The sequence below is a fragment of the Protopterus annectens genome, chromosome 12.part0, assembly GCF_019279795.1.
Source record: "Protopterus annectens isolate FY-2018-M chromosome 12.part0, PAN1.0, whole genome shotgun sequence".
Lineage (NCBI taxonomy): Eukaryota > Metazoa > Chordata > Ceratodontiformes > Protopteridae > Protopterus > Protopterus annectens.
Genome location: NC_056746.1, coordinates 566,253,874 through 566,270,744, shown reverse-complemented (window position 1 = coordinate 566,270,744; position 16,871 = coordinate 566,253,874). Strand labels below are relative to the sequence as shown.

Sequence of the window (16,871 nt, the reverse complement as noted above, 5' to 3'; positions counted from 1 at the left end):
TTTACAAACAGTGTGACAGTAACAAAAGTGTTTTAACAGACCCTGTAAGGCAGACAATGTCAGTACAACAGTGCAGATTAGTTTATAGTAATAAAATACAGTAAAAAGTAGGCAGCAGACAATAAAAAGTGCTATAAATGGTTAACGGATCAGCAGTGCCCCTCCTCTGTTCAGCTCAGTGTGATTAAGAAGAAATCCTTTCAAAGGTAGGGCTTAAATACAAGGTACAAACCTGAAACAACTTTAAAAGAAGCTCAAAAGAACCAATGAGTGCTTACTCCAAACCCTAGACCAGCCAACCTCTACCAACCAGTGGCCAATCAACACAATCCTCTTACTAAAGTGAAGAATGGCCTCTGCTAATCCAAGATGGCCTGGAAAATGTGCTCAGAACAAGCAGCCACTGCAAACAAACAACCAGGCCCAGAAACAGCAAACCTGAACTGGGCTATGCTACAGCTACTAGCTACACTATTTTAGGCAGAAAACACTACAGAAATGTTTATCACAGCAGAAAAACATCAAATGAAAGTTTTAAACAGATAAAGGAGCAAGAAGAGTCTAGAGAATGTTTTTAACTGCTAACAAATCAGTTATATGATGCACTCCTTGGCTGGAAATCAGAAGAAACAGATGCTTAACAAATGGAGTAAACTTCCAGTTAATACCTTTCACACACTGAAACTAGCTAAAAAAAGCTTTACAGTGTGACAGTAACAAAAGCTCCATGACCTTTACAGTCACAGGAGAGAGAGAGACTGCTTCATGACCTTTACAGTCCATGGGGGGGGGGAGACTGCTTCATGGCCTTTACATTTACAGGCAAGACAGATTGTTCCATAACCCTAACAGTTAGAATGGAGGCAGAGTGCTTTATAACCTTTCTAGTCACAGGTGAGGTAGACTGTTCCAAGACCTTTATAGTTATAGGTGAGGAAGGCCATTTGATGACCTTTGTATAGTTACAGGGAAGACAGACAGCTTCTTGACTTTAATAGTTTCAGGGAAGGCAGACTGCTCAATGACCTTCATAGTCACATGGGAGGCAGACTGCTCCATAAACTTTACACTTACTAGAGACACCAAACTGCTTAATTACTTTAATGGGAACTTTCTTAACAGAAAGTGCCACATTTCCTAATGCCACCAAAAATACAGGAGAGGAGACACACAGATACATTTGCATCTTACTATTCTTTTAAATGTACAAAACACACTGTTGGCTTTGAAACTGAGGGTTCAGTTCATCGTGAAGCCTAGGATGTACTGGGCTTGACAGAACCTTTTTGCTCACAACTCTGAGAGATTACAAACATTGCTTATACAAGCACAGCTGCAATCTATTTGCCTTTCCAAAGACAGCATGTGGATGAGAACTCAGCACAAACTTCACAGTAAAAGATGACTGGAAATTCTACCGATCAAATTTTACATTTATCATACCTTTTCTACGAAGGGAATTTCTTCTCACAAGAACACCTACAAGACCACTGTTTTGCAGATCACACAAAGGTGACAGCCCAAATGCAGTACCAAACAGCAAAACATTTTACAATATCAGGAATACATACATGTTCTTCTGCCAAAAGACAGAGGAATGAACTCCATGCAAAGGAATGACATAAGTGCCTTAGCAAGCGGATAGAACACAACACTTTTCTGACAGATTCAAAAGGTGCCATTATGAAGGGAAATCCTGCTCAAACCAACAGAAAACAACAGTCAAAAATGGCTGGGCATTAAATTGGGCATAGACCAATACCAATAGATAATTGGCTATGGGAAACTTTTAATCATCAAAAACTGTGAACAAAACAATCTATCAGAAGAAGCTGATAAAAAAAGAGGAGATACCCACTATCCTTTTTATACACGAGTTTAGGAAAAAGCAACCTGAGGCCATTTATGAGATTGTCCAAGCACATCGGCAAAGTTCAGAAGAAGGAGAGGAAGTGTGGTGCACTATAGAATGGCAGAGGTACTTAGCCTGCAAACATTTGGATTGCTGAGCATTCCTAATGCCTACAACCTTAGTCTTATGAGTTACAGAGAATGGACACACACTTACCAGATCTGAACATTCAAATAGCAAAGTGACAAATATTAATGCGGCAAGCACATTTTCACTTTGGCAAAACAAAAATATTTAATAGATGTAGCCCTGAAAGGTATAAATACAGACTATAGCTAATGGAGTCAAATTTAAGTCTCCTTTACTTTCACAGTACTAATCTGCTACAGATAGAAAATTTATGTGGAAGAGGCCAAGGCTCCATTATTTCAGTTCTGCTTTTAAATGTGTCTCATCAATGTGTTCAAGTAAACAAAATTATAGAATGATGGTCAGGTAATATGCAAAAACATATAAAAACAAAAATCTGATGTAGACAAAGCAGCTACCCGAACAAACTGAGTTAAAACAAATTTAATGTAAAGCGCTTTTCGTTTGATACAATAAACAAACTTCTTCAGACAAAAGTAACAACTCAAATAGGTAATATAAATACCCCCTAATTTAAAAGCTTAATTAATTAGTCAAATAAATGGCAAGTTCTTTAGTCATTCAGAATTAAAGACATACAACCATCTTCTTACAGCTTGCCTAAACTAAGCAGTACTATTAGCAGTATAAACTGAAACAAGAGTAAATAAACTAAAAATAGAAAAAAGTAACATCATGATTAATGTTAAATTCTAAGTATAAGTCACAGAATAATAAATAAATACGTAATTTAAAAATATATGTTTGTGCAAATTTTGTATATATACATACATAAGCACAAGATCAAAACACTACAATATATCAAGAATAATAATGATAATAATAAATAAATAACAAAACCTAAATCAGGAACACTGGCTGGGCTATTCAAAAACCTATATTTAGGCAAATAAGCCTCCCTTCATCTCTTTAAACTTTTAAGAGCAGCATAGTTTAAAGAGATGAAGGGAGGCTTATTTGCCTAAATATAGGTTTTTGAAGCCAGTGTTCCTGATTTAGGTCTTGTTATTTATTATTATCATTATTATTCTTTATATATTGTAGTGTTTTGATCTTGTGCTATCATAGGGGTTGAGAGAAACGCTGTGTACAAAAATTTGTATTGTAACAAATCTGGTGATGTTATGTTGAGGCTGTCTTAACAAAACCAGATGAAAAAGAAGAGAAGAAATGTAGGTTACGAGAGAGTGTCATAAGGTAGACATGATGAGTAGGAAAGGCAAATAGAACGTGTATAGTCTGAGGTATATACTACACCTTGTGGTATAGGGTTATTATAGTTTGGTGAAGGGGGATACTGTTCAGCAATAGTAATAGCAGTGTAGCCTTACAGAAGAAGAGCAGTACAGCTGAGTATAACTGACACATGAGAAGAGAATGAGATTAAGTAGAAAAAGAGCAACAGGATGTGGAGAAAAATCCTGGAGTTGTGCAGCAGCAAAGCCATTTATTTGCTAGATGGATCTTGGGATGTGATATGAACAAGCTGATAGTATAGATCTAATGGATAAAGATATAATATTCCATAGCTTAGCAGTAGTACAGACATGTAAGGAGATACCTGCAGTATTGGGTGATTTGGCTATATTAAGTAAAAATTTGTCTTGGGACCTTAATATTCTATTTGGGGTATAGAGTTGTTTAGAGGTGGGTAGTGTTCATGTTTGTAAGTTAACTTGTACACCACAAAAACTTGTGGTAGCAACAGTAGGTGTGGTAGTTCCAACCAGTTTAATGCCTTAAGGGCTAGACAATGGTGTGCTCTACAATGATGATTAGTTGTAAATTTGACAGCTGTCACTTATTTAGCAGTGTGGTTTGCAGGTTTGTGAGGACTGGAGCACCATAATGCAGGATTTGTCAAATATGGGGATATTTGTTTCTTGGTAGCATTAATAAGGAAAGCTTTTGTTCTGTGCAGTGATCGCAATTTCTTGTGACTTCTTTTTAATTACCTGGAATATATGGTTATCAAATTTAATCTGGTCATCAGTAATAACTCCTAGTAGTTTTGTCCAATTTACAAGCTGAATAACTGTATTATTTCTGGAGGTAATAGTAAATGTGGGTATCTGTGCTAAGAGTTGTTTTGGTGTAAAAATAACAACTTTATTTTTGGTGGGGGGTTAAGAATACTTGTGCGTTGGTTACACAACTGTCAATAGAGAAGGATTGCTGAGTGAGGACTTGGAGTTTAGAGAGAGTTTTTTGCTGAGCAGATCGAGGTGGCATCAGAATAATGCTGGAGTGATGGGCAGCAGTGCGAAGACCACTGATGAAGAGCTTAAAGAATAGTGGCCCTAGTATAGATCCTCAAGAGACCCCAATATTGACAGGCAGAGAACAAAAGTAATTTTTTGCCACTTGACAAGTTGTGCTCTATTAGTGATATAGTTGTGTAACCTGAGAAGTGATGTATGGGCATGCTCTATGGTGTTACTCTTGTGCAGGAATTTTTCTGATGACTTACCATCGCAAAGGTTTAGACAGACATAGAAATAGTGTGGAGACCAGGTTCCCTTCATTACTGTGTTAAAGCTATTAAAGTTTAGCAGAGCAGTTGTAGTGTGTGGTGTGGACAGAAACCATGCTGACTGGAAGAAAGGAGTTGACTGTCTAGTACACGTTTCAGAAGTTGTTTTGTGTATGCTTAGGATAAGGGAAATACAATGGCTATTGACTGGAGGTTAGAGAGGTTGGTAGAAGGTTCTCCCTTATGGAGAGGTAAATGTATGATTTTTTCAACAGTGATGGAATCTGATTTTCAAGTATGGAGCAACTGATAAGAACAGAGATTGGCTGCCATTTTTAGGTTATTCACCAGCTACGTTATCAAGGACTAGGGCTGTGGACTTCAGTTGTTGAAGATATTTTTTATGGTAGTTGTAAGACTGGTTAAAAGCAAACAGAATATGGTGGTTTATGATGGGACCAAGAGAGTGAAGGTACAGCCAGAAATGGTTATAGATCGGACAGATTGGCTAACTATGCTATCCTTCAGACTGGTATATTTGGGGTTGTTTCTTTTGCCTGGCCAGTGTTTAGTAACTTGATAGACTTCCAGAAAGTTTTGAGGTTATTTTTTTTTGAAGTACGTTTTTCAGACAAGAAATTTTTCTAACCTCTGATGATTTTGTATTTTGCTGGATTCCACAGATTCCTATAGGACTTCAATTTTGTGATTTTTCTTTCTTTTGTTCATTTATGCCAGGATTTCTTTTGCTGGACCATGAGTTGTCTTGTGTCTTTGATAGCCAAGGGGTAGGGTTAGCTTTTACCCTTTGTGTTCTAAGGGAGGCTAGTAAGTCAAGTTTTCTTAAGAAAGAATTATTAAATTCTATAACTGCATCACCTATCAGGAGGATCCTAAGTAATACCCAGTTATACAGTTTGTATGTTCAGAAATGTTAACTTATGAAATGTAAAGAGTTTTCTATTAATACTGATGTGTTTTTGGTTACTATTACAGTGTCTAATTGTGAAGACTAGGAGATGGTCATTCAAGCTATCGGGCAGAGTACCATGGGATATAATATTGTTACAAGAGGAGGTTAGAATCCAGTATAAAGCAAAGCTTCCCAGACAAAAAAATTAAAAACTAAACACAATGTGGATCATACAATGGCATTACAGTAAACTCTTAGTTAACCGGCACCCATGGGGATTGGTAGATGCCAGATAAGTACAGTTTCTGCTTGTCTGTCAGTTACTATTAAAAACAGATCTAACAAATAATGTACCCTATACTATACCATAAACACTGTATTGATTTGATTTTAACATTGAAATACAGTAATTAAAAGCCTGGCAAGAATAATAATATTTTAAACTTATATCTCCTCTAGAAAGCAAGGCAAACATAATGGTTTTCAGTGACACACTGAGTGGACTGGAATTGAATGAATTGAAGAGAGAGAGAGAGAATGTATGTATGAAAGCAGAAGCGACTGTGTGTGAAAGATCAGACAGATGTATGAAAACTGAAGAGAGTGTATGTCAGTGATTGGAGAGAAACAGTAAAGTGAATGCATGTATGAAAGCTGGAGGCTGTTGTGTGTGTGAGAAATTAGAGAGAGAATGTGTAATAGGATGCAAACTGCCTGAGTATGGAGCGAGTGCTGACATTTTAAGTGATTTGACTTGTTTGGTTTGACTTGTTCTCAGGCTGGGGAGAGAGGGAATTTATTTGCATCTTCCTTTTTAAAACTCTAAAACTCTAAAAATGTAAGGTATGTTTTTGCCGAGGGAAAACAGAAAGCGCAACACCTGAAAAACTGAACTGTTCATACTATACTGTACTTCTTTGATTTTTTTCTGGTTGCTTGACAGTTCTGGTTTCTTGAATTCTGGTTAAATGACAGTACTGTACTTGGAAAAATGTAAGACATAACTGCTTTCTAAATAATGCTGCTGCACAGTTTAGCAAAAAGAAAATATATTTTAACACTTTTTATAAATATCAATGTTGTTAAATATACTAGAGAAAATTAGCATCCATCCTAATTTAAATGCACAGTTTCAGTGAAAAAAACAGAAAATAAAGTTACAGTATGCACTAGCATTATTTCAAAATGTAAACATTTTTTTTAATAATGTCATTCAACAACTCTTAATTAATCGTATCTTACTGTGGGTACTTGGTGGTTTACTCGTGGATGACTCTGCTCGGTCAGTTGGGCTTTAGTCTTTTGACCAAAATCACACGAGACAAATGTGAACCCAGCATTATAGACATACTGTTAAATGATACCAGCACTGTCCAAGTTTTACAGAAAATAAATAAACACATATCAAAATACAGAAAGAAATCCATACACCCCAAAACATTAAATTTTCAGATTACAGTTATGATGCAATAATATGACATCAAGGTTTTATTTAAAATGTACAAAACCTATTATAAAAATATTACAGGTGATTTTTAACGTAAGGCAGTATATTTTAAGGCACGTGTATATTCAAGTGTAAACAGAAACAAGACTGAAAAATTAAACATGTTGGTATAAAGAAGGGTGATGCCCGTACCTGTTTTAAAGGAGCAGGAGCTGCACTGACTCTGAATGGGAAGCAGAAGATGGAGTGAATGCCTTAGTGTTTTTTTCTTCAGTAAATAAGATAAAATACTTCTCAGAGAATAAGGACTACATTTAATTACATTATTAACACAAAGAGCTAAAGTCACTAATATGCATCAAAAACACAAATTGATACTGCCTAGTTTTATTCCTGGTTGAATGCATGCAGCTGATACACAGTAGTGCAAACCTGGTGCAATTTATTATGCAGGCGCTATGCATTTTAGACACTGCATCATGCATGTCTCCCACTTTGTCAGTGGGTACAAGTGACAATTGTGTTATCAATGGGATACAATACAAAGGCATACCAACCTCATGTTCTTTGTTTTCGTATTTTGTTGCATTCTTTGAACCTTGACTTTTCCTCCTTAGCTTTTTCAATTCTGTCTGAGACTTCTCCAATGAGTCAAGTTTACTTCGGTGCTCAATCTGATATTTCTTTAAGGTTGCCTGTGAAAAATCACATTTTTAAACAATCATATACTATAACTAGTATTTCACTCAGAGACAATATTCTTTTACATTTGAAACATAGGCAGAGCATGAAAATCAGAATCATTATTCTGCATTCAAGAATATGTTTTTACATTCCTTGCCTGTGGTATAGAGGGAAAGAGCCCAGACTACAACCCAGGCTCAATTAGTGACCCAGGTGCTATAACGACTAAGGCAGGGGTGGGTGGAATGAAAAGCCATTGCCAGCTCACCAATACAGAGGGGAGGTGGGTGGTGTGACCTATGTAAAACAGACAGGTGACACAACCTGCATGTCTGGGTAGTGCCATCTCAGGGAATATGGAGGCATTCATAAGGAGATCCCTAGAACTATTAGGATTCTAAGAGAATCCACCAATCACAGTTGGCACTTGGAGAACCCTCACATGAATGATGGTCTGCCTGGCACCCAACTCTCAATTCTGAAGGGGAACAACTGAACTGACAGGACTCTTACCTCAGCGAAGGGATGAATGACCATAAGGCCACTGCTGTGAAGACAGAAAGAATGGGTTGTAGACAGCAGGCCTAAAACCAGTGATGAAAAAATATATATGTTTTTATACTATGCATTTTGCTTTCCATGATGTCACAGCTGCACAGAAGACCGTTTCCATCTCAGTTATAAGTGCATTTCAAGTCCTACTCTTTTCTTCTGTCCACAAAAGGCAATCACAGCTACTACAATACAAAAAAATAATGCTGTTGCAGAAGTCTACATGAGCCTAGCCTTAAAAGCTTGCAAAAGCAATAGTAAAATCAAACTGGAATCATTATTCTGCATTCAAGATGCGTTTAACACTACATCTCCTATGCTCCCATCAACTGGGGATAAAGAAATAATGCAACTAATTGGAAAGAAACATACAGCTGTCTAAGGTACTTACCATAATAGTAGATCCTCTCTTTGTACTCCTTTTAAGACCAAATCGTATAATTTGGGCTCACCTACTTTCCATTTTCAAAGATATGGCCAGATATTTCTTAGTAGTGGCTATCTTTCCTGCAAAGACCAATGCAAATGTTGGGAAAATGAAGATGACGACAATACAAGTTGCGTAAGACACCCATGCATTCCAGCTTTTTCTTGTGACAATGATAATGATAATGCACGTTATATAAGACAATCATGCATGTTAGTTTGTTCTCCTATCTCTTTGGTTCATTAAGCCTACAGATCTTGTACAGAAGTGTGTTTGTGGAAGGAAAATGTCTAACTCTAAGACCAGAATTTGGCCACAAGCACAAAATACAGTAAGACTAAGAAATACTGCCCAAGTGTTATAAGAATTACAACAGTAACTAAGTACAAATTTCCACAAAAAAGGAAAGATGGGAGGAGAGCTTTACTGCTATAGTGACCCTACAACTGTAACTATGTACAAGTTATCTGGAAAGAAGGAAAGAAAGAGGTATTCTTTACTGTTACACTGACCCTGTTCTCAAAGATCTGTTATGCTAAGTACCTTAAATGCCTACATTGTACTATCCCTTTTTGCACAAGGTAGATTATGACATCTTGGCAGAATCTCAAGAAGTAGCTGGTTACACTATGAGGTGGGCAGCTACCTAAAAGTGCCCTTATAGCACAGTCATGCCAAAACCTGTCTTACCTTTACAGCATAACTTCAACTTCCACTATTTATTGAAGGTGAGGCTAGTATGCATTGTTTGTTTAAAGTATGGACATTAGCCAAAATGACAGCTTCCTTTTGCCTCATGAAGAAATATTTCTGAAGTATGATGCTGAAACTCTTGCTTCAGTACTATAATGTCATCCAGCAGTGCTTTATAAAGCATCTATATTATCCAATCGAACATTTAGGTTAGCAAATATCTAAACATCGACCTGGTAATATTGAAAAATTAAAACCGCAAACGGACGATTTAATGTAGGGAATGAATTCCCTCGGCCGCAAAAAAAAAAAAATGTAAACCAAAATGAAGTGGGGGGCTGTGCCCCCTACATCCCCCCCCCCTAACTAAATATACCAACTTCTAGATAGCTTTACAGTGGGGAAAGGGAAAAAATCTGCATAACAGCCAAGGGAATTCTTTCCCTGTGTTAAATTGGCCGTTCATGGTTTTTTGCTTTCGCTATTACCAGACTGACGTTTAGGTATTCGCTAACCTTAACATTCCATCAGGTAATAGGAACCCTTTATAAAGGCTTAATGCACTTATCATAGCAAAAAAAATACAATAAAAAAATGTCTCTATGCATCTATCATATGCATGGGATGCAACACCTCACTCAGATATTCTGAATAAAACATTGTAATATGAAAAGAGTACTGCTGAGCCTACCATGAGCATAAAAGATGCATCTGTTTTTAGAGGTGTGCTTTCATTATGAAAGACCGTGGAAAGTGCTTTGCATGTGACAGCTTGTCACTGAAATCACTCCTTACAACATTACAGAATACAGAAAAAAAAAGTGTTTTCTAAGGCAGATATTTAATGAACACTGTCATTTGGCTCAAATATACAGTTTTTTTATTCAACATGAAATTTAAATCCCAGGTAGGCATGCATAATCTTGGAAGTCTTAGATGATGGACAAGTTTTAGAAGGACTTACAACTGCTGATGCAGCATACAACTGTCCCGTTACTTGAGCTACTGTTAATGTAGCCTGTAATGAACCTGTCCTGAAAAGCTTTCAAGACCCTGTAACCCTGTACACTACCTTTATATCTTTTTGGCTGATATGAATAGAACTGCCTTGTCGAGACCAGTTGCTTTCCACAGACTGTTGCAGTGGTCTCCTCAAGCATCAACCAAAGAGTCTGCAATAAGATGCTGAGTTTATGAAGGAGGAAGAAGAGGCACATTTTTGAATACGCTGACAGGGCCCATCTACCAAAGTTCCTTTTTTAATGACTGATGAAGGTGAAAGGACACTGTCTATAGAATCTCTGATGCCTAGCTCCAATCATTCCAGAGGGTGGAGTACGACATTGTTGTGTAACATAATGATAAATAACAACTGAGTCAGAGAATGAAGCACCTCAAAGAAGCAAACACTGTAAATCCAATAATCCCACAATGAGGTAGCAGACACAGACCCAATGGAGCACACAGAAACTTTAATTAAAATCAAAAAACAAGAGAAGATGTATTGGGTGTAGCCCTAAAAGGAAAACTAGCAAGATCACATACATATTTATTTTATTCATTAATTGACATTTGATTACCAGAAAAGTCAAACTGAGTAGGTGCCCATTTTCATCAGAGGCCCAGGGAGAAAAGCTCTAAAGTATTACAAAAACGTTTTAAGAATAATTTTAAAAATCAAATCAACAAATTGAACTTTTGAATAAAGGCTTAAATTTTATTCCTGGCTTCTTGGTTACTGAAGATCTTTTAGCACAAGATGTAATGTCATTTTGTAGACTTATAAGCCTTAGATTGCATTTTGAGGACTCTACTGACCTTGGTGTGGATAATGAATTCATTTATCATAAATCTAGGTATATGCCTCCCATGAATCCCACAGTACACCAATTTCAAAGTACTGTTCTCAAAGATCTACACTATCACAAGGGTGAATTTACTTACAAACGAAACAATCTCTCAAAGATTGAAAGAGATGCACTATTTGAACTACAAAACAACAAGGACATTGTCATTCTTTCTGCTGATAAAGGTGGGGCCGTAGTGGTAATGAATTGGCTTCAATATGATTCAGAAGCAAAAATACAACTTCAGGACAGGCAGTATTATCTTGAGATGCCCCTGGACCCCACCTTTAAGTTTAAAAAAACAGATAGATGAATTTCTGTTACTAGCTAAGGAAGAAGGTATCATTAGTGACAAAGTCATGCCACATCTTACCATTAAAGATCCCATGAGCCAGTTTATTTTTTTTTGGCCAAAATACACAAGGATCCTGTTAAACCACCTGGGAGACCAATTGTGTCTGGGAGAGGCTCTATTATTGAGCCATTGTCATTATTTCTTGCTAAACAACTTAAACCTTTATTGAGGTGGGTCAGGTCACGTATACAAGACACTACTGAATTTCTCAAAATCATCTCAGACACCCATCTTGAACCCGAATGGTTGATGTGCACTCTAGACGTCAGTGCCCTTTATACTAACATTCCTCATGCTGCTGGCTTAGAGGCCCTTGAATACTGGTTAAATAAATAAGAATTGTATCAGCCAGGATTCAATACCTTTTTATTAGGCCTGACAGAGCATGTCCTAACCATCAATGTCTTTTTCTATCAGGACACCTGCTATTGGCAAATTAAGGGGACGGCTATGGGGGCATCTTTTGCCCCATTTATGCTGACCATTTTATGGCCTTTATTGAGGATCATCTTATTTACGATGCAGGCCATAATTTGTACCTGACAGAGATTGACATATGGGGGCGTTATTTGGATGATTGCTGGATGGTATGGAGGTCAGATGTGGAATATTTGTCTGAATTCATTGAATATTTAAATGGAAATAAATGGGGTTTACACTTCACGGATAACTTTGACGCAAACACAATCACTTTTCTTGATGTTTCTATTTCTAGGAAATCAGATCACACTTTATGTACTGAAGTTTTCCGGAAGTATCCCTAATATAACACCCTCCTCCATGCATCCAGCTTTCATCCACCTCATAAAACAAAAAATATTCCCAAATCCCAGTACATTAGAATGAGACGTATTTGTTCCAAGAATTCCACTTTTCAAGAATAAAGACAGGATCTGACTCGCAGATTCAGGGATAGGGGCTATCAGATGGGACATGTCCTACAGGCCAGCAAATGGGCCAATGCACTCAAAAGAGATGACCTTTGGAATATAAATAACATGAGCAGCACAGGCTGTCACCTATCAGGTTAGTGACTACTTATGGTAGGAATTCAGATTTGTTAATCAATAGTGTACAAAGACACTGGAATATTCTAGAGTTATCACAACCTAACTGATATTCTATCAGACAGATGCTGTTTATCATTCCGTAAGGGCAGAAATCTAGCTTCACACTTCAACCATTATAAACATTCACATTCCAGAACATCCTCTCAAGAAGTACAAACTACACTAATGGGTGAGGTGCTCACAGGATGTTACCCATGTGGTCACTGCACTCATTGCAACAAAGTTTTTAAGTCCAAACAATTTACAAGTAAGAACTGTGACACAGTTTACATCAACTTTTTTGCTAATTGCAGTAGCGAATGGCTGATCTACTTAGCTACATGCAGCTGTGGCACCTTCTACATAGGTCAAATTTCACGGCCACTTAGACTGAGAATTTCTGAACACACTAGTGACATGAGGAATAAAAAAAACAAGTAGTGCTTTATTTAAACATTCCACAAAACATTTATCTGCCAAGTTCAGTTTCATGGTCAGACATTATAAAAGGGACTCAACCCAACATAGCAGGATGGCATTACATTCTTGATACAAAAGAAAAGAAGTGGATTGTTAAACTGGGTGGTTTATTCCCACCTGGATTAAAGGAACAATTTTAATTACCCAATCACAGGTTTGACTCAATTAAAATACATCTATAAAATATAATTTTCAATGAATTTTAGTCACAATGAGGAAGGCTGTGGTGTATACCAGCCAAAACCGGTTTGTTTTTTCATTGAATGAACATTATTTCAGTCTCGCAGTTTGCTGGCTCATCTTTTGGCTTTTGGTTTTCCTTTTTAAAAGTGTCATAGAGGTGCTCTGCTTCACACAAATTAGCAGTCTATTCCGAAGATGCGTCAGTCGCTGGGAGACAAATCTGTCCCTCTAACATGTCCTATTCAAGCTGCAGGCCATATTTAGGTCCCTGGAATGGATGGCTCTAGTCCCATTTGATTTACGGATGTGCAGCAAATTCATTACGTTTGGGTTGGAGATTGCTCTGTAAACCAGATATAAATCATCCCTAAGAAGTCTACATGATATTATATAGTGACAGGGACTTTAGTCGGTCTGTGTAAGGCACATGCTGGAGCCCCTTGATCATCTTTGTTAGAAACCTCTGAGGTCTTTCCAATTGCTGCAGGTGCTTTGTATGGTACATGTCAAAGGGGGCTCTATACTCAATTATTGGGCTGATTAATGATGAGTATAGAGGGATTATAACCTCCTTTGTTTTAGAGGCAATGCCTTTGCTAACCAAGTGTGCTACGTAGAAAGCTTTTCTTACTACAGTAGACACATGGTGGTCACAGTCTACTTGTGATCCCAGATCCCTTACCAACTGTGAATGGACATTGTTTTTACCGAAGGGATTGATGATGCATTTCTTTGCATTTAGTTTGAGACCATGACTAAGACACCAGTTTTTGGTCTGCTCAAGACCCTGCGGAAGTATACTGATATTATTTGGGGATTCAGTAACAGTACCCAGTTTGCAATCATCTGCAAACCTGGTCAGGCACAGCTGAACTTCTGAGAAGTATATAACAAACAGTAAGGGGCCCAGCACTGACCCTTGTAGTACCCTGTTGGTGACAGATCTGCTGGCTGATGTGGAGTCACCCACTTTTATTTGTGAGCCAGTTGGCAACCCATCTTAAAACAAAGGGGTTTAAATTCAGTTTGCTAAGTTTATTGGTAAAGCCGGATTGTGGGATTGTGTTGAAGGCCTTGGCCAAGTCCAGGCATGCTGTGTGCACAAATTTGCCTCGTCAATGGCCCTGGTCACATTCTCGAAGAAATCCACATTTAACAGGCAGAATCTGCCCTTGATGAAGCCAAACTGGGATGGATCCAGGTTTTGGAGGTCATCTATGTCTTTATTTATGAGGTCCATGATGAATAAGTTCCATGGCCTTACAGATGAGGCTGGTCAGACTTGTGTGTCTATAATTTCCCAGATCTGTTGCTAAGCCACCTTTGTGGAGGGAAATAACTGTTGCTGTTCTCCATTCTGCAGGAATGGTGATGCTAGTTCATATTTTAGGTTGTTTAGAAGACAGCCTGGGATGCCATTTTGCCTCAGACAAGGCTTTACTGACTTGCTCTTCGGATATGTAGTGTAGGGGGAAGTTGGGGACAAGGTTTGTGATAAGTTTGGGGGGGAAAGGGAGTTAAATTTTCACCAAATCTGTCTGCCAGCAGGTTCACTATCTCTGGGGGAATCAGTGTCTGTGATTCCATTAGTCACTAGTTCAGCACATGCTTAGGTCCTACCTTTTAGGCTGTGTAAGTAGCTGTAAAAGACCTTATGGTTATCCTTAGCTGTAATTGCTAAGTTTTTCTCAAACTTACCCTTCGATGATTTGACACGTCTTATTTGCCTGTTGAGGCTGAGGAGGGTGCTTTTCCACTGTGGGACCTTGTTTAGTTTTCTTAGACAGCAACATTTTGCGTTTGTTGTAAACTTTGTGGATGATGGATGTCCACCAGGGAAGCTTGTTTTTCCTTGGGGTTCTGGCTTTGATTCCCTCTGGAGCAGACAAGTTGTACCAGATTAAGAGGTATGACTAAATGTGTTTTTTATCATTACTGTAAGTATGTGATGTTTGAAGTGGATTTTGTCTTGAATGGTTTACTGATTAAAATGACAATTATGACTGCCCTTCAAAAAATGTGGTGTATGCTGCATTATGTCAGCTATGCAGGGCATATTATGTTGGGAAAATGGAGCGGTTTTTAAACAATGTATATATTAGCATATCTATGACATAAGGAATAACAAGAACACCAATGCTTTAGCAAAACACATTATGGCTAACCCTGACCATCATTTTAAGTTTTTTGTCCTTGAGCAAATAATACCTAATATTAGGGGTGGAAATTACACTCTTTGGCTAGAAGCAAGAGAATTACAGTGGCAACCTTACCTTAATGCTTTTTGTGGTTTAGGGTTGAATGAGCACTGTCGGATAACACATTTGTTAAAACTAAAAGCTCTTCAAAGGTAATTTTTATATTTTATTTGTTGATGACTAGAAGCAAGAGAATTATATTGGAAATTTTACCTAAATGCTTTTAGTGGTTTAGGTTTGAATGAACACTGTTCGATAACATGTTTGGTAAAACTAAAAACTCTTGAAAGGTAATTTTTATATTTTATTTGTTGATGGCTATAACTGTTTGACTTCTAATAGACTAGCTATAATGGTAGAGTGTGTTACTTGTTTTACATGGTTGCCTATTCTATGAAAAAAAAGGGGTGGGTTTATATTAATGTGTATATTTTTTAAAATTGCTATGGTGTTTGATGTCATGTGACCTCCCAGGTGGGGTATTTAAACAAGAATTGTTAATTATTTATTACTTCTGAAGAAGTCCTATACTTCAGGACGAAAGCTCCTTAACTTTTCCATTAAAAGCCTGTATTTTAAAGTTTATATTTATTCGTTCTGTTTTACCGTGCCTGTTACAGCTGTAAAACTATGCCGTGGTACGTTTTTGTGAACCTTTATTGGTTTTGGGCTTTGCCTTGTTTGTGTTTTGATTTTTGAGCCTCAAAGTATCCAAGAAGCCTTTTATGTAGGAACTTGATTAAATGTTAAAAGTCTATAGCACCTGGGTCAGTGGTCACTCTTCAGGTTCTCTTGGCCCTGGCTTCTGATCATGGTTTTTGAGAACTCAGGAAAGAAGTACCCTTATTTTTTTGAATGCAGGGAAGATTTTCACTTTTTTTTTTTTTTTTGCTAGAATCTACTTTACAGGTTTATAGACAGTTACTAAGCATGCAGGAGAGGAGACCTTTAAGGAACCTAGACCAATTTCCCAAATGCCCAAAAGCACTGTCATGTTAACAGACTTGCTCAAAGTCATACAGTAGGCAAATGAAGTCTCACAGAATCAAACCATGTAGCACAGGAAGCAGTTTGTTAACAGTGTGTAACCTTAACCTTTTGTACCAACTACCACACTTTGCCTAGCTCTCACATTGTGTCTGTCTTATCCATCTTTCCTCTCTTCTTTTCACTATTACTTTTGTTTCCTAGTTTGTCTGACATTATGGCCTTAATACATTGTTTTGCATTGAGTTTGTCATCTCTTTTGGTAAGAGCAATGTCCCTGCTAACTGCCACATTAATAGCAGCACCTTAAGTACGCACTCAGTGGTGAGAGACCTGGGCACACAGGCAACATTACCTTTGATCACCATGCCTCTACATTGGTAAGAAAGGCATTTTGTATTGCTTATCTCATAAGTAAGAGCATTGCCTTCAGAAAAAAAGAAGTTATACTCTCCCTTTACTCTTCCTTCATCAGGCCAATAATGGAGTACAATGCCTCTCTTGGTATGTACCTTTCCAAGCACCTGCAGCAATTGGAGAGATCACAAAGGTTCCTCACAAGGAAATTTCAAGGTCTTCAG

General features: G+C 37.6%; 1 protein-coding gene across 1 annotated transcript in view; it reads right to left on the bottom strand.

Moving 5' to 3' along the window:
- Positions 1-16,871, bottom strand: part of BAIAP2L1 (BAR/IMD domain containing adaptor protein 2 like 1) — an 815,478-nt gene that overhangs the window by 490,828 nt on the left and 307,779 nt on the right. The window contains exon 6 of the mRNA XM_044089700.1: positions 7,393-7,530. Within this exon, the coding sequence (XP_043945635.1) occupies positions 7,393-7,530 (138 nt within the window). The remainder of the gene's footprint in view (positions 1-7,392; positions 7,531-16,871) is intronic.